Below are 19,056 nucleotides of genomic sequence, written 5' to 3'. Positions count from 1 at the left end.
GCTGCACACCGCCCTGCCCTTTATTAAAGGAATCCGTCCTGGGGGATGGGGTCCCCCAGGCCTCTGTGCAGCTCCGCTCCCCTAGTTTGCAAATTTCAGCCCTAGGGTTGGGCTACCTGATGCCATACATGGACCAGGGAGGGGAGCCACACAGCCCCCTTCCTTTTTTCATGATTTCGGTTCCAGGGGTGGGCCTTTAATGGCATGGCCCCCTCCCCTTATTGAATACGGCCCCTGGGGGTGGACTCCCATTTAAAAAACAACAAATCTGATCCTGCGGGAGTCCCGTAGGATTGCTGCTATTTTTTTTTCGGGCTCAGGGGTGGTGGGAGGGAGTTGGCCCCTACCCTGTCCTCTTATATCTTTTCTTTTTACAAGTTCTGGACAGGGGACTAAGTACCCGAGTTCTGTAATGGCAGCCAGCAACATGGTTCTGATGTTGCTGGCAACCAATCAGAGCGTTCGGTCCTGCGAGAGTCCAATTCCCATGGGAGTGAATTGACCAGATGGACAAAAGATCCTTGAGCCTATCAGAATGCTCGATTTTTAGAGTCTCATAAGCCTCAGTGATGTCATCAGTGATGTCACTTACCATGGCATGAGTGATGTAATATGTGAGGTAATAAGCAGTCCGTTGCAGGGCGTAAGTTATAGTTAGCTCAGGTAACTATGACTGCTGAATTTCTATAGTTTTGTACAAGTGAAATCTGAGCCGAACTATAACATCCCTGTAACCTTTGGTTTTTTTCAGTGAATTTCTAAGGTTTTTTTAATTCTAATTCCTAACTATAATGTCCCTGTAACCTTTTGTTTTTACAGTGAATTTTTAAGTTTTTTCACATGGATTTCCTAACTGTATTTGGGTCCGTGAGTGGGTATGTGATTGTTGGAGTGGGTCTGTGAGTGCATGAGTGGATCTGTGAGTGGGTATGTGAGTGTCTGTGTTGGTCTGTGAATGGATGTGTGAGTGGTGCTATGGGTACAGAGGTGGGTGTGTGAATGCCTTTGAGTGGGTGTGTGAGTGCCTGTGTGGTTATGTCAGTGCTTGTGTGGGCCTGTGAGTGGGTGTGTGAGTGGTTTTGTGGGTCTGTGACTAGATTTGTGAGTACCTGTTTTGTCTGTGAGTAGGTGTGTGAGTGGTGCCTTGTATTTTGGGCATATGCATGCTTAGGTTATTTAAAAGGGCTCTGCTCTCACCAGGAGACGACAAGAAAGAACCCACTTGTCACAGTCACTACAGAAGAGATTGCGCCCTGATACATTTACAACACATTCACCTCCATCCAGGATTTCAAATGGTTTAGACAGAATGATGAGAGGCAATACAAATTATACGGGATGCTTCAATGTTCAATAATAGTTCTTTCACTGAGTTCTTGTGTGCGTAGAAAGATTCTTTATTTCTTAAGTTTCTTTGACAAGTAGGCACAGCCGACGCGTTTTGCCCTAGAAAGGGCTTCTTCAGGGCAATTTATTAAGTAAGCTCTATCCAAGAAGTCCAGGTGGGAAACGCGAGCATACAACTGCACTCGTACCGTTTCTTGGTCACTCATGTAATTCCTGTAGTTCATCAAGAGTTACACTATAGTACCCTTTGTTAAAATATGGATCAAAAGGTATTTTGCTTATCGTATCAGGCATTTCCGAGCCCGTAGGTTATTATGAGTAAGTAACAGGATAGTCCCATATCCGAAGAGTCGTCAGTGTATGACTGTTTGCAAAAATTATTATTTGCATTGTTGAAAATGCTTGATTTTGAACAATAAATGCCACTGACCACAGGGCACATGCCGTCCTAAGCTACAAAATACTGACTTTTGCCTTGTTTTTACTAGGGTGGAACATTCCATACGAATTCAATGAATCGGATCTTAGAATCAGCATGCGACAAATCCAGATGTTCTTAAATGAGTATGAGGAAGTACCACTTGACGCACTTACATATTTAACAGGTATGCACATCATTACTGGTGGAGTTGAATTTGGAACTTGTATTTTGAATATAACATATATGTTCAATAGAAAATGGCTTGACTATTTACCTAAAATGGTTGCTATGACAAGCTGGGCTCCACATTACTATCTTCTTTAGTTCATACTGCTGTGTCCAGCTCTAAAGCTTCAAAGTACTTCCTGTCTGACCACCATTACTGTTGTAGCTCACTATATATTCAAGCGGTTTGTGTCTGTAAGGAGACCAAAGGTTTCTGGTCAACATTCAGTCAGTACCTCTAAAAAGGCACGCTGGTACACCCAAGAACTCAGAACAGTGAAACGAGACAGCAAACAGATTGAGAGGAGATGGCGCACCAGCAAGGACACCTCTGACCAGCACCAACAACACCAAGGAACTTTTCAACATTGCTCAGGAATTCTCCAGCCCGACTGTCTGCGAAAACAACATCACACCCTCACAGGAGCTGTATGATAACCTCAACCACTTCTTCCATGACAAGATCTCGACCATATACAGAAACTTCTAACCCCAACCCACACCTACAGACTTCCACGACAAATATGCTACCACTGCAACCAACACGAACCACACACTGACCACCTGGAACATACACCCAAGACAACAACTCCACCATAAAATCCATCCACTCAGGAGCTCCCACAGACTCATGCCCTCATCACGTCTTCAACCTTTGAAACCAAAGGATCTGCCAGGAACTCACCACCCTACTCAACACCTCTATCACCACCGCAACATTTCCCGATGTCTGGAAACACAGTGAAGTCAGACCACTACTCAAAAAACCCTCCGCCGACCACAGCTAACTCAAAAACTACTGGCCAATCTCCCTGCTCCCATTTCCAGCGAAGGTACTGGAAAAGATCATCAACCATCAACTCATGACACACCTGGAGCAGAACCAGCTACTCAACACCTCCCAATCCAGCTTCCGCAGCAATCACAGCACTGAAAATGCCCTGATCGCAGCCACCGACGACATCCAAACCCTCCTTGACCAATGAGAAACAGCAGCTTTGTTCCTCCTCAACCTATCATCAGCCTTTGACACCGTATCCAACCACACACTGATCAAAAGACTCCACCACATTGGCATCCAAGAGGATATGCACAGATAGATCACATCCTTCCTCACTGGAAGAACCCAGATGATCCACCTCTCACCTTTCACCTCTGAACCCAAGGAGATCATGCACGGTGTACCCCAGGGCTCATTCCTCAGCCCCAATCTCTTCAACGCATATATGACTACTGCTGGCCAACATCATCAGATGCCACGGTCTCAATATAATTTCCGATGCAGATGACATCCAACTTATTCTCTCACTCACCGATGACCCCACCACCACCAGAACCAACTTTCATAGATGCACTACAAATGTCGCCGACTGGATGTTTAACAACTGCTTGCAGATGAACACAAACAAGATGGAAGTACTTAGCTTAGGCAACATCAGCAACACGTGGAACGTCTCCTGGTGACCATCAGACCTAGGACCCGCACCCACTACCTGCAACGATGCCAGAAACCTCGGAATCATCATTGACAACAAGCTCACTATGAAATCACAGCATCTCCTCCGCCTGTTTCCTTCCTCTGAGCATGCTACGTAAGATCTTGGCCATTGGATTACTGAAATGTAATTTACCTGGACCCGCTCAAGATGTCAGTATACAGGTTGCAGTTCATTCAGAATGCGGGTCTTGTTGACACGTGGGCGATCAGATCACATCTTTCCAGTGACTGAATGTCGCTACACTGGTTTCTACTCCAGGGGTTCATTTAATTGAAGGCTCTATGCTTGTGCACAAAAGCATTTTCGGTCATAAATGCTCTCTCTTTCAAAGCAAGCTACGCCCTTCCATCCAGCTCGCAATCTGACATTCTCAGATTTGCAATGGCTGCAGGTCTCTAAAATAAAGAGCTCAAACTTAAGTCATAGGGTTTTCCTGATGCCTCTGTCCATGTGTATATTTAGATTCCTAAAGCCATACAGAGCGAACCATGGGCTTTATGCACTAAAGGATTTCACAATTCTAAACCCTGCGATTCCCAAAATTATTGGATTTGTAACTGCAAAATCCCTACATGCTATGTGGAAAACCGATTTTACAAGTCAGAATTTTTTTCGGACTCAGAAAGTTTGTTTTACGACCCATACCAAATCGCAGTGTGGAAAGGAGGTGAAAGCGGCATCATTCTACTTGCAAACAAGTGACCAGTTACTGGCTCCTCAAAGAAGATGGTAACTGAGTCGCAAAGGTGAAGGGGTCCTCGTAGGGCCAGCTTTCTGTTAGGAACCGGAATGGCAGCTTCAGGTGCAGTAGTCCGAAGTACTGAGGACTAGCGCCTGCTCCTTCCACAGTTTTCTCAAACAGGAAAACTTTTTTTACTAACAAAAAAAACTTTTAAAAAAAGCAGAAACGGTTCTTTGAAAGAATTCAGGCTGCTTTAAAAAATTAAGTTTCCCATTTAGAAATGCAAACACAGTGATGGTGGTCTGCTGTCCCTTGCCCACCAACATCCCTGTGTTTGCTGCCAAAAAATAGGGGGATCGCAAATTGCATTCTGCCTACTGAATATTAATTAGGCACATCATTCTGTGACCCACTGTGAATGGTGATTCTGCCAACAGACCTAACAGTGCATGGTTAGTTCGCAAAATCAGTTTCACTTTTTATAATGTTAGTGCACGATTTGCGACCATTTTTCGTGAATGCAATCTTAGTACATCAGGCCACAAATCTGTTAGGATTCTGTAAATTCATTAAGATATGGCTTTTTCCCAACTAAAATTTATATTGCTCCTCTTGTTGTTGCATTAAGTCACTGCATGTTAATTGCATTTTAAAATTCCCTGAGAAATGTAAATATGTCTCCCTTTTCTCTTGGTTTCGGTTCATGCTTCAGTCAGTTTCTCGTGACTTTCTACACATTTACACCATGCTAGGACCTACATTTCTGACTTTGCCATTTGAGGTTCTCCTTAGACCATACAGGTGTGGGCATACGCCGTTAGCCCATTGTGCACCACTTGGGTAAGTGGCACTGGGTTAGTGGCATTAAAATTACGCTCCCGCAGCTCTGAGAGGCTTGCCTATGCTTTTTATTGTTTACCAAAATTTTCATTACGGTTTTATGGCAAAAGGAGGCACAGAAGAAGAAATGTACATCATCAGGTTACACAACAGAAACAGGACCATGATAAATAAGGCCCGCCTGCCTATCAGTGAGGCCAATATCATCCACCTTCATCAAAACAAAAAGGAATTAATTAATTCACTAATAACCAACTTATATAGCGCAAAAAAATGCCCGAAGGCGTCAAGGCACTGAAGCGGTTCGACTATCTGGAAGTAACATGAGCCCTCAATAATAGACAATTACAAGGCAAAAAGCCAGGTCTTCAAGGACTTGCGAAAAGGAAGGTGTAACTAAAGACAAGAAATTGATAGAGGGAGCGTATTCCAGAGCTTAGAAGCTGCTACAGCAAAGGCTCTTCCTCCCCATCTCACCCTTCTGTACCTGGGGACCACTTACCGATTTTTATTGGCATGACCCAATTTTCTAGTGGGGACGTGGCACTGGAAGAGGTGTCTCATTCCCTCCGGTCCTGAATTATACAGCGCCTTATGGACAATACATAGGGCCTTGAAAACAATTTTCAGGATGCCACCGCCTTCATACAGCTGTTAAAGTTGGCAGCTGAGGCCTCTATGTCACCTGTGATGGACACAATTGTGTGTCATCTGCATAGGATATTGCCTCCAACCCAAATGATCTAACCAGCTTTTCCAGTGGGAAGACATATATATTGAATAGAGTGGGGCTCAAAGAGGACCCCTGTGGGACTCCACAAAGAGTGAAAGTGGGGTCCGAATAGAATTGGTCCATATTTACTATCTGTGACATATCAGTTAAAAAAACAGAAGACAGCAGTTTCATGGCGGAATCTGTCACCCTGTATTCCTGAAGGCGGTCAATCAGCTTTATTGGTGAGCTGGTATCAAATGCCCCAGATAAGTCCAATAAGAGCAACAATGTGGTCTGCCTGGCATCAACCAACATGCGAATGTTGTTTACTGCAGTTATCAATGCAGTTTCAGATCCATGGCAACTTCTAAATCCTTACTGAGAAGGATCAAGTAGATGCTGCTGTAGGAAAAACAAACATCTCAAAAAAGTAACAACGCAAAGCATCCACAGTTGGTGCCACGTCCAACAAGAAATCAAAGAACAAGAAAAAAGGAAAGAGTCTTGGAGTAGGTCTCACAATCAGAGTACCACTGAAACCAAATGGGTGTTCCTGGATGGCCTAGTAGCTTTATTCAAGCCCTGTTAGACATTTTGGAGTTTTTTTTTTAAAAAGGGGGATTTACTACTTACCTTACCTGTTCAACAATTTCCTTACACTCCTGTACCTTGATTGCTTACTTTTCTACTCAGCTGTTCTGCCCTTTTCTGGTGCAGCAAAAATATAAGCAAACCCAAAAATGAACAACATCAGAGAGTGATGCCAGCCAGGACAAAGAGAGTTCTTAATGCTGTTACTGAGCAGTAGAAATGATCAAAGCTTGAAAAAAGTAAAGAATCTGTGCTGATTGCTTTTTAAAAGTGTCATCACAGACCCAACCTTGCTCTCAACCAATATCCCTGATAGATGCCCAGGTCAAGTTGCCTGGTAGGAGATGTCAGGTGGGGCTCAATAAAATGGAGTAATCACTAATTCACTTTTTAAAGACTCTCCTGTTTCATTATTGAAAAAAGCAAATGCTTTCCACAGACTAATAATATTTGTCAAGGAGTAGTGCCTTCAAAAAAGATGTATGTTTTAATAACAGTAAGTGAAGCTTTATGATAGAAGGCAGCAGGAAAACGGAAATAGAAATGTTCGGTTTGAAGAGAGATCAAGTGGAATCTCTTAAACAGTGGATGCAGTATATCAAGACAACTATTGTGTCAACCCAAGATGAAGTTATTGGGGTCTTCATCGCTTCAAGAAATTAGTAAGGTGAATAGACCCATCATTCAATAAAATAATTGTTGATGAGAATGTGTTTCTGTCCATCAGAGCTATTGTCGCTTCACAAACTGCATAAACTGTTTCATTTAACACCGATATAAGGAGGAAGGGGTTTATAACTATCAAAATAAATGGAACAACATTTTCAGTTAATGGGTGTCTGGTCTACTTGGGCCTATGTGCTCAAGTGTCAGTGACTGGGGTAACAAACAACACTCAGGAGGGGCCAATGAAAACTCCAACTGGTTCCAAGTCTGAGTCCAAGTGTAGAATGCGGCCATCTATTGACACCCAATGGCTTTTACAATTTTCAGGAGCCTCCATCTTGCAAACAGAACATCAGGTAAGATTTGTGCTGTAGAGATGCCCACAGGACCGGGAGCTCAGTCATCTAGTTTAAAATACAGTAAATCCAAAAATTAGCTTCTGTCACATGTGAGAATTAAGTCATGGAAGTACGGGTCCAACTGTTCTGATTTCAATGCTTCTCAGCCCACCCATAAAAGATCATCTTTGCGATTGTGGAGGAAACAGGGAAAGACGGGTGCTCCTTGTAGGCCTGAAAACCCTAGATACTACTCCCCCCACAAAGCGATAAAGCATTGTGGTAACTTCAAAAGAAGAGATCTTTGTTAACCATAGGGTCACTACCCAACTGTAAGTCAGGTGTTCAGGGTGCCAGCATGGCTAACCAACAGTTGCCTACCTCTACAATCCCGGTCAGCGAGGTGTATATCTTTCTGGCTTCTGGGCAGTCTCGCTCCACAACTCAACTTTTATGCAGATGGAGACAGCTGGGCATTGACCCTGTTTGCTTTCAGTCAGGATAGCCTTTCTCCACATAGCTCAGGCAGCAGCTTCAGTTATGTTTTTTCTGCTAACCCTAGGATTGCTTACAGCCTTGATGGATGCATAAATGTGTCCCTGCTTCTGACATGACATCTGTCTTACTTGGTGCTGTAGCTCTGACCCCCAAAGTACAATAGGTGAAAAGTACTGGCTCATAGGATACAGAACAAGGAGCATATTCACTGATATTTTCCAAATATTTCCATACTGGCCAGAAGGAGATAAGCAAGTGGTCAGTGGAATATGTTTTGGGAGGCTGTAGGCTTCGCATACAAAATGAGTCAAACTGTTACTGTGTAGAAAAAAATGCCTTACTCTGCACTAGCAGGCCAAATGGTTTAGTCGAGATGATGTTGCTGGGAAGGTCTCTGGGTTGAATATAAACTGCAGCCTACAATCCAGGCACTGGAGAAATTGCTAACAAGTCTATGAAGAGCAACCCCCAGACTCTACACCATAGGAAGGGAAGCTCAACCCTATTGCAAAAAATCTTCATCCAGTGCTACTTGTAGCCTCCTTTAAGAGGACACCACATGCCCAACATGTGATCTGCAAACATACCACTCACAGTGAAACCACACAACACTTACGCAGTGGAGTGAGAAGAACTAGAGTTACAAGGAATGGAAAGTATTTCAGCAGGCATAACTAGACACCTTTCTCATGGGTACAGATAAAATATCATTTAGCTGCCAGCATCCATCATTCTTCCCATTGCCTAGTGAGAGTGCTTTGACCACACTTTGCTACAACTGAGAGTCACTTTAGGTGCATGTTCAGTCTAGCAGAGTCTTGTGCTACGTTGGTGAAAACTTGAAGGCTCTGATTCTTTTACTCTGCTCACTACTCTGAATGTGATCCCCCAATTGAATCCATTGTTGACTTCTTTCAATTGTATTCTTTTATTCAGTACCCTTTTAGCTAGAAGAGGAAGTTCAGCTCATTCTTGTACACACTCCCTTTTCGGCATAGTATCCTTTCATAGACTAAGCTTTGCATTGGGTTTAAAGCCTGTCCTAGCTTCCATTAGGTACAACTCTGACATGGATTGGAGTATTTTGGTTGCAGTTACTTCTCCCAGAAAGATGAGTGAGTTTTAAGGTTCTAAGACACTTTAATCAATCAATCAGTTGCTACAGTATCATCTTAAGATTTTGCCGCCGTGGGCAAAACTTATTTTGGGGTCCTCTATTTAGAAAAACTTGGAATGTGATTGCCCCTTTTCTGCTCATACAAGTCATCATGAAGTAAAACAATATTTAATTATATGTTAAACTTTCAGAAAAGGGAGAAAAGGGATGACACAAAAACAGCCAGAATAAGTCTTGCCAGATGTGTCACGTTCCGCTGTGGCTCCTGTAGATCCGAATGAAGCACAAGGGTTCCACCTCCCGACGTACCTGGCTCTGGTTATAGAGACACAGAGTGCCAGGGCAATCAGGCGAGGGAAAGGACTAAAACGGGGTACCGTGGGAATTGGGAGTCCTGCAAAGAAAGAACAGAAAAGAACATAGGATATAACCACTAGGTAAACTACTCTCAGTTAGGTCTCACTAAGTGTAGCTGCCAAATGTGTCACTTCATGCATACCATGTCCCCTTAGGGACGAAGCCTTCCCTTCAGACTCGAGAGGACCAGCCCCCTCCAACACTCGTAAGATCTAACAGACCTTCTTCCCCTTTGTTCCCCTGTCGGTTCCCCCCGTGGCGCTACTAAGCGCTTCTGAAATTATGTACAAGAGCCCTAATCCCAAAGTCACTAATCCAGCATTGACATCATGTATAGAGTTAGCGCTTGCTGTGCCCTTGCCTGCATGAAAGGAAGTACCAAATGTCTCGTATGCCGGGTTCCCTTCCTCCTCCTCTCTGGCAACGAGAAACAGTCCTGAACAGAGCCGACCCCTCCCTAGGTCCCGAGATACCTGTTTCCTTTGCCGGAATCTCACAGCGTCGTCCTCGGCTCCTGAGGGGAGTAGAACCGCTCCTTACCTAGTTCAGTCCTGGGGTCTAGAAACGCAGCGACGCTTACGTCAGCGTCCCGCGTGTGGTTTCGTGAAGCCGGAACTGGCTTCCCTGATCCGAGTACCTCGTTCAGTCCTGAGGTCTTGAGACGCGGCGACGCTTACGTCAGCGTCCCGCGTGGGGGTTCCGTGAAGCCGGAACTGGCTTCCCTGATACGTGTACCTCGCGGCGGCACTCCGCCACTACCCGGTACTCTCCGAAACTCGATAACAGACGCGAACACACGCGTCTTCCTCCTTCTCTGCTGGGCGTCTTCTCCAGCACCAACCACCTTCCAGTATTACGCGCCTCGATTGGCTTGCAACGCGCGTATTTACCGCTTCTGGTCACGCCTCCATACAGCCGGGGATTCTGGGGGATGTAGTCCTCCTCTGGCTGTACCTTCGGTAGGCGCCCTAGATCCGCGCCTGACAGTATGCCCCCCTTCCCGTGCGCCTCCTAAAACCAGGCTTGTCCGGGAACCGGGTGTAGAATGACCGCACCGCCTCCGGCGCGTGGACATCAGCTGCCGGAACCCAGGAATCCTCCTCCGCCGAGTAACCCTTCCAAGCCAGAAGATACCACAGCCGACCCCTCCGGATTCGGGAGTCCAACACCTTCCTCACCTCGTACTCCATCTGGCCGTCACGATAGATCGGCGGGGCTGCCACCCTCCGAGCCCCCACCGCCGGCTTCAGTAAACTGCAGTGGAACACCGGATGGATGCGCAAAGAGGCCGGCAAAGCCAACCTATACGCCACTGCTCCCACGCGACGAACCACTGGATACGGACCGATGAAGCGAGGATGGAAAACGCTGCGCAACTTGAAGCGGAGGTACTTCGTGGACAACCATACCCTGTCGCCCGGGCGATAGGATGGTCCGTCCTGCCGATGGCGGTCAGCCCAAGCCTTGTACAGGCCCTTAGCTCTCTCCAGATTCGTCCGGAGGTGCGCGTGCAATTTCCCCAGAACTTGTAACTGGGCCGCCAGAGCGGGCTGGTCCCGCACGTCCGCGGGGAAAGACAACGGAAGAACCTTGGCGTGATATCCGTAGGTAGCCCGAAAGGGAGATTCCCTGATGGAACTATGCCATGCATTGTTGTAAGAAAGTTCCGCCAACCAGAGGAGTGATACCCACGAGGCGCTTGCTTCCTTGGAGTAGCATCGTAGATACGTCTTGAGTGTTTGATTAAGGCGTTCGGTTTGGCCATCCGTCTGTGGGTGGAAGCTGGTGGACGTGGCCACCTCCACCTGCAGGGCCTTACACCATGCCCTCCAGAAGCGCGCGATGAACTGCGGGCCTCTGCCCGAAACGATAACTCTAGGGAATCCATGTATACGCACCACTTGAGATAGCAACAGCTGAGCGGTCTGACTGGCAGAGGGTAGATTTTTGCACGGCACGAAATGTCCCATTTTGGTGAGGCTGTCTACCACCACCATGATCGCATCGCAACCCTGGTCCATCGGTAGGCCCACCACGAAGTCGAGGCTGATGTTCTGCCAGGGCCCCGCGGGAGTCGGCATCGGGACCAACTTGCCTTTGGCTTTTGAGCGGTCCCCTTTGGCTTGGGCGCACACGTCGCACCGTTGTATCCATTGACGGACATCCTTCTTCATGTGTTCCCACCAGAAGTGACGTTGTAGGAGATGAAGAGTCTTCGTACACCCAGGGTGACCTGCTATCAGCGACTCATGACACCATTCGAAAGCCTGACGCTGCAGCGCCACTGACGGGACAAACAGCCGATCCCGAAAGAAAGGCAACCCTCCTTTCATTCGCCTCTCTGCTCCCTGTTCCTCCCATTGTAGCCATTGCGTCAGAGTTCGGTGTGTCCTTATAGTGTTCAAAAACGTGTCTGCCCTGATCCCACAGATCACCTTTGCTGGGGGTATAATGGCCTCTAGGACCTCCCTACGAGCCGTATGTCCTCCGGATTGTCGGGAAAGCGAGTCAGCTTTTACGTTCTCCGAACCGGGTCGGAAAGTGATGACAAAGTCAAAACCTGCGAAGAACAGCATCCACCGCATCTGCCGTTGTGTGAGATGTCGGGCTGTCTTTAGGTATTGTAAATTCCGGTGGTCCGTATACACCGTCACAGGATGCGTAGCCCCCCACAGGTAGTGCCTCCATTCCTGAAACGCCTTTCTCACGGCTAGCAGCTCTTTTTCAGCGATCGTGTAGTGTGATTCAGCCGGGGTTAATTTCCTGGACAGAAAGGCTATGGGATGCAGTTGACCTGTCCGTGCCTCCCGTTGCGAGAGTACCGCCCCCACTGCTATGTCAGAAGCGTCCGCCTCTACTATGAATGGTACATCGGGTCTGGGGTGCTGCAGAATCGGGGCGGTAGTGAACGCTTGTTTTAGCTCACAGAACGCCTGCATAGCCTCTTGGGTCCAGGAGAACTGGTGTCCTTTCCTTAGCAAGCGGGTAAGTGGAGAGACGAGCTGTGAAAAGTGAGAGATGAATCTCCTGTAATAGTTCGAGAAGCCCAGGAAGCACTGTACGTCTCTCACTGTCTTGGGGATAGGCCACTCCTGTACCGCGGACACCTTCCTCTCAGCCATACTCAATCCTAAAGGACTCAGGACCACCCCCAGGAACTCCACCTTAGAGACATGAAATTCGCATTTGCTCAACTTGCAAAACAATTTGTTCTCTCCCAATTTGTGTAGTATCTGCGAAACATGTAAACTGTGGTCTCTACGATCTTTGGAATATATCAATATATCATCGATGTATACCACAGCTGTTCTATCGATGTACTCTTTGAGAACGTCATCGAGAAAGTATTGGAATGCCGCCGGGGCGTTACACAGCCCGAACGGCATTACTCTATACTCAAAAAGTCCATATCGCGTCTTGAACGCCGTCTTCCACTCATCACCCTCCCGGATCCGGACCAGGTGATAGGCCCCCCGCAAGTCCAACCGGGTGTAAATGGACGCCTCCTTCACCTGGTCCAGCAAGACAGGGATGAGCGGAAGACGGTAGCGGTTACGCACCGTGTTTTTGTTCAAAACGCGATAATCGATGCACGTCCTCAATTCGCCATTGGCCTTTTTGATAAAGAAAAGAGGCGACGCTGCCGGAGAACGGGAAGGCCTAATGAAACCTATGTCCACATAGTGCTCCAAGTACTGTCGTAGGTGCTCGGTCTCCGGCTCAGATAAGGCGTACACTCTGCAAGAGGGCATGATAGCCCCGGGGATTAATTCTATTTGGCAGTCATAACTGCGGTGGGGTGGCAAAACTTCCGCCTTACTCTCGCTAAACACTTCCCTGTACTGATCATATACCGCGGGGAGTACTGTCTCTTTCTCAGCGGCCGTGAGAACGTGATACCCCCGGGTAAGGGCGAGAAGATGTGTCCGGTGCGCGTCAGCGCATTCCCCTTTACAATACTCGGTCTCGAATTCCACCGTTTTTCTCTTCCAATCTATCGAGGGATTATGGGTGGTTAGCCAAGGCATCCCTAGTATTACCTCATACTGGGGTGCCTCGATGATATTTAGGGCGACCTCTTCCACGTGATCCCATAGAGGACCTGGTTTGGTCAGAGTCAGGGCTTCCGTGACCTCAGTGATGGGCCCTGATACCAGAGGCTTCCCATCGACAGCCCATACCGTTTCTGGACTAGTTCTCGGGATGCGCATTAACCCCAGCCGCTTCACCAACCCACTATCCACAAAATTCCCTGTGGCCCCGGAGTCAACCATGACTCCGACCTCATGGTCTTGTGATCCCACCGTCAACCGCATGAGCAGCGTGACGTGTGATTCTGAAGCGATTGATTCGATGACCGCCAAAGAGGGCAACTGCAACGCACGGGGTTCGGATACCCGAACGCTCTGTTCTGAAGCCAGGGCGTCTGGGAGGGGGACCTGCATTGAGGTCACCGCCACTTTCTTCAGGCCAGCATACCCACTCTTCTTGGGTTTTGAGGGACAGTCCCGAACATAGTGGCCCTTCTTGCCGCAGTACATGCATAACCCGGCTTGTCTGCGGCTTTCCCTTTCCGCCCTAGATAACGGGGCCCGGATTGCCCCCACCTCCATGGGTTCCGCCTGGGTATCAGAAGGGGTTCCGGTATTCCTGATCCCCCTCTCGGATTTCTCTATCGGGGCATACACTCTCTCTCCCCTCCGTTCAGACAACCTATGATCGAGTCTCAACGTGAGATTCATCAAATCTGTATACGTGGAGGGCTGCGGATCTATCTGGGCCAGGACGTCCTTCATGTCATCGCTCAAGCCTTGGTAATAGAGGGACATTCTTTTTTCCTCGGGCCAGGCCGTTTCAGCAACCAGACGGTTGAATTGGGTCAGGTACGCGACCAAATCCTGTTTCCCCTGTCGGAGTCTCAACAGTTCCCGGTCAGCTGAGAAAGTGGTGGCCCTTCGATCAAATACCCTCTCAAACTCGCTTCGAAAGGCGTTCCAATCCGACAGCATGGGGTCGTCGTATTTGACCAAGGGCACCGCCCAGTTGGCAGCGTCCCCAGTCATATACGAGATGGCAAAAGCCACCCTAGAATGGTTAGAGGGAAAGGAAGCGGGTTTGCACGAAAAATGCAAGGCTATTTGCGTCAGAAATGTTTGAATCTTGAGAGGATCCCCCGAGAACCTCTCGGGGCTAGCCAGGGGAATGGGAGGAGAAACATTCACATGTATGGGAGATGACGACGGAGAGGCGTCAAACGGATTTCTACCCTGTCTGTCCACCCTGTCTCTTAGGGCGGCCGTTTCCGCCTTTGAGGCGGCCAATTCCTGTTGCACAACCAGGAGAGCCTGTAACACATCGTCTAGTGACGCCATGCTTGTGCTTTATTCGAATTCACAGGAGTAATATCTTGGGCGCGTAATTCTGTCACGTTCCGCTGTGGCTCCTGTAGATCCAAATGAAGCACAAGGGTTCCACCTCCCGACGTACCTGGCTCTGGTTATAGAGACACAGAGTGCCAGGGCAATCAGGCGAGGGAAAGGACTAAAACGGGGTACCGTGGGAATTGGGAGTCCTGCAAAGAAAGAACAGAAAAGAACATAGGATATAACCACAAGGTAAACTACTCTCAGTTAGGTCTCACTAAGTGTAGCTGCCAAATGTGTCACTTCATGCATACCATGTCCCCTTAGGGACGAAGCCTTCCCTTCAGACTCGAGAGGACCAGCCCCCTCCAACACTCGTAAGATCTAACAGACCTTCTTCCCCTTTGTTCCCCTGTCGGTTCCCCCCGTGGCGCTACTAAGCGCTTCTGAAATTATGTACAAGAGCCCTAATCCCAAAGTCACTAATCCAGCATTGACATCATGTATAGAGTTAGCGCTTGCTGTGCCCTTGCCTGCATGAAAGGAAGTACCAAATGTCTTGTATGCCGGGTTCCCTTCCTCCTCCTCTCTGGCAACGAGAAACAGTCCTGAACAGAGCCGACCCCTCCCTAGGTCCCGAGATACCTGTTTCCTTTGCCGGAATCTCACAGCGTCGTCCTCGGCTCCTGAGGGGAGTAGAACCGCTCCTTACCTAGTTCAGTCCTGGGGTCTAGAAACGCAGCGACGCTTACGTCAGCGTCCCGCGTGTGGTTTCGTGAAGCCGGAACTGGCTTCCCTGATCTGAGTACCTCGTTCAGTCCTGAGGTCTTGAGACGCGGCGACGCTTACGTCAGCGTCCCGCGTGGGGGTTCCGTGAAGCCGGAACTGGCTTCCCTGATACGTGTACCTCGCGGCGGCACTCCGCCACTACCCGGTACTCTCCGAAACTCGATAACAGACGCGAACACACGCGTCTTCCTCCTTCTCTGCTGGGCGTCTTCTCCAGCACCAACCACCTTCCAGTATTACGCGCCTCGATTGGCTTGCAACGCGCGTATTTACCGCTTCTGGTCACGCCTCCATACAGCCGGGGATTCTGGGGGATGTAGTCCTCCTCTGGCTGTACCTTCGGTAGGCGCCCTAGATCCGCCCCTGACAAGATGGCCCTGTGTAGAGAGATAGAGTCAGAGGTAGAGATAGGCAGACAGATGGAGAGAGGTTAAAATAGACAATTTGACAAAGGTGAGATAGAGAGAAAGATCACTTTCCCAGGTAACCCCTCTGAAGGTGATGACCCAAGGCAATTACTCACTTTGCTAATGCCTTAAAACCACAGATGCCAAATTAGCAGCCACTAAGACAATGTGACCCTCTAGATGGCCTTGGATGGCCCTGTCATCCATTCAGAGCTTGCTAATGGAATTGCATTTGAATCAAGAGAGAATTATTGATTCTGCTGGGAAAAGAATACATATACAGACAACAAAAAGGCTAAGGGCCATATGTAGGTAACATAGTATTTACTGATTCATAAATACCGAATTTTACCGATTCGGTATTTATGAATCGGTAAATAGTATGTAGGTAAACAATCGGTAATTATTACCGATTCGGTAAATATCGGTATTTATGAATCGGTATTTACCGAATCGGTAATAATGCATCCCTTCCCATCCATTCCTATGGGCCTGGAGGCCCATAGGAATGAATGGGAAGCCATTTACTATTACCGATTCGGTAATAGGGGAAGCATAATCATGGGTGGCAGGGTGTCACATTGACACCCTGTTGCACCCCTGATTCGTGCATGTGTGCACATGTGGCGCACATACATGCCCTAAGGGCATGTATGTCTGCCACATGGCACTTTTAAAGCAGCCAAATTTAGCTTTTTGAAAGGTATTCGTTATTTAACATCAACCTGTAGTTGGTGTTAAATACCGAATCCTTACTACTGAAATTCACTCACTTGAGTGCTCCCTACATATGATTTAAGGATTCGGTAATTTACCGAATCTGTATTTTACCGATTCGGTATTTTACCGATCCCTTACCGATTCGGTAAATTACCGAATCCTTAAATCATGCCTCCTACATCTCAAATACCTAAATACCGGTCGGTAACGGGATATTTACCGAATTTCGGCCGTTACCGACCGGTATTTAGCTACCTACATGAGGCCTTTTATCCTCTGTTTTTCAAAGAGTCATTGCTGGCATTTTCAGATTTTGTGAAATAAGATGCCTCAAGGCTCCGCAGAGGCACTATATTGATTCTGCCATGGCAAATGCATCTGTGATTTTGCAGAATTAAAAAAAAAGAAATGTCAGCCACTCTTCATGCTTTTTCTAATCATTACCCCTTGAATGTATCTCACCATGCCATTTTAGGCCAGCAAATCTGTGCCATATTTTTGTTTGAAGCATCAACTGCAATAACAAGGTGATGGATGGAATACTTCAATTAATCTCAGCCACTGGCAATCGCTCTAGCCACATCCCAATCCATCATTTTTCACCCACCTTCCCACCTCAATTTAGCCCCAGCCATATCCAAATCAACATTGACCCTGCTCCAATGGGAACAGCCCAGCCCATATTTTAGTTTGAAGCTCGCGCTTCCTTCCATATGGAATTTTATTTTGTGCTGTGAAATCAGAATTCCAACCTCTGGGAAGGAGGCCAAGCTGGTTGGAAGTCTTAGAGATAGAGTACCTTCATGGTGATTCTGGGACTGTTTGTCCTTGCTCACTCACCGTCAAAAACACTTACTGAGCCATTCCATAGAGGTATACACTGTTGTTTAGTATAGCATAAAAAAAATGCAGAAACAGAGCTGGAACAGCTGATGATGCAGGTGTGGGTGGTTGAAATGGGAAGCTGATCCTGGGAGACTTCTTAGGTTTGACATTAGCCAAGGCCTTTTGATTTGACTAAAATTGTATACAAAATAAACGTATAAGGGTATTCAGCTAGCCCTGTTAATCCATTGGTCTGTTATTGTGTCTTTGAATTCTTTTTTACAGCCACTACAGCATACATCTTGGGGGCAGTGGGTCAGCCAACCTCAGCTATTGGCTAACGTTACTGTGAGCAACGACATTCTGCTGTTTCACAAGGAGCACTTCCACACACAAAGTAGTTCTCTTGCATATGAGGGACTACTACAGCAATGAGTGGATTTTTGAGACCCAAAATTTTTTTTTCCCATTTAGCCAATGTTTTTGTTCAGATTGACGAGGGACCGGCAGCTCTCACAACAATAAAGGGTTACAAAAATCATAACAAAACAAAAACACAAATGTTGACAGGCTAAGCCGCCTGGTGGCTAAGGCCAGATATATTGACTTTGCCAATACTTGTTTTAACGTGGCACAGTTCTTTTGAACAAAAGTTTCTTGCCCAATTTTGAAATGTTTTTTAAGTGTGGGGAACCAAGAACCAAGACGGCAGAGTTCGCCAATAAGGACATTTTTCATTGCTTGATTGATTCCAAAATTTGTCTCTTGGTGGAATATTTGTTGTTTGCATTAGTTCTAAAAAAGCATGCTCAGGTATATTTTAAATTAGTAGACAGGTGTTACTTATTTTACAGGTGTATTTTATTGGTTTTCTTTGAGTTCTCGCACATGTTTATAATGAGGGATGGTATTCCAACATGAAGGAGAGTAAAAATTAACCATATCCAACCTACAGAAATGATAGAACCATGCACCTTGTTAATGCACTTAGCCACTTTAGAGATACATGGGACATAAATAATTAGTTGGGTCACGTGTAACTGATTATGAATTTGCCTAGATATCTGCTGCTAATATTACTGTTTCTTTTCTTTTTTTGAAAGTCTTTGCAAATGTGTCCGTATATATGGGAATGAGATATATGCTGTTTTTAACGTATGTATCTCTCTTGTAATGGTTTTAATTAACTGATACAATTAAAAATTACTATTACTTACTATTTTACAGGTGAATGTAACTATGGTGGCAGAGTGACTGATGACAAAGACAGACGACTCCTGCTGTCTCTTCTTTCTATATTCTACAGTAAAGATATAGAACTTGACAAATATAGGCTCTCCTTGAAAGAGGAATACTATGTTCCACTCCATGGCCCTTACCAGGTAAGAACTTGAGCTGTGTGGGAGTGCAGTACACAGGCATACCTGTATTTCCTAGGTATTGAGATATGTGAAGAGATGACATATTCTTCAGTAGCAATATATCAAATATGGAGGGATTAAATGTGAATTCTATTGGTTTCCATTTCTTTTGCAAATTGTTTATTTTTTTAAATATTAGAGGTCACCAGGTTGCTACCCCAGAAACTATTGTTCACATTCTTACAGTGGCTTTCAGTGACATGGGCAATATCATGATGCCACTATATGAACTGCG

The 19,056-nt window shown here is 46.6% G+C and overlaps 1 protein-coding gene across 1 annotated transcript in view; it reads left to right on the top strand.

Annotated features, from left to right (window-relative positions):
• DNAH3 (dynein axonemal heavy chain 3) overlaps positions 1–19,056 on the top strand; it is a 694,204-nt gene that overhangs the window by 596,595 nt on the left and 78,553 nt on the right. The window contains exons 55-56 of the mRNA XM_085629109.1: positions 1,836–1,952; positions 18,628–18,782. Coding sequence (XP_085485235.1) covers positions 1,836–1,952; positions 18,628–18,782 — 272 coding nt within the window. The remainder of the gene's footprint in view (positions 1–1,835; positions 1,953–18,627; positions 18,783–19,056) is intronic.

The sequence above is a fragment of the Triturus cristatus genome, chromosome 10 (genome assembly GCF_964204655.1).
Source record: "Triturus cristatus chromosome 10, aTriCri1.1, whole genome shotgun sequence".
Classification (NCBI taxonomy): domain Eukaryota; kingdom Metazoa; phylum Chordata; class Amphibia; order Caudata; family Salamandridae; genus Triturus; species Triturus cristatus.
This window is presented reverse-complemented; position numbering and strand designations above follow the sequence as displayed.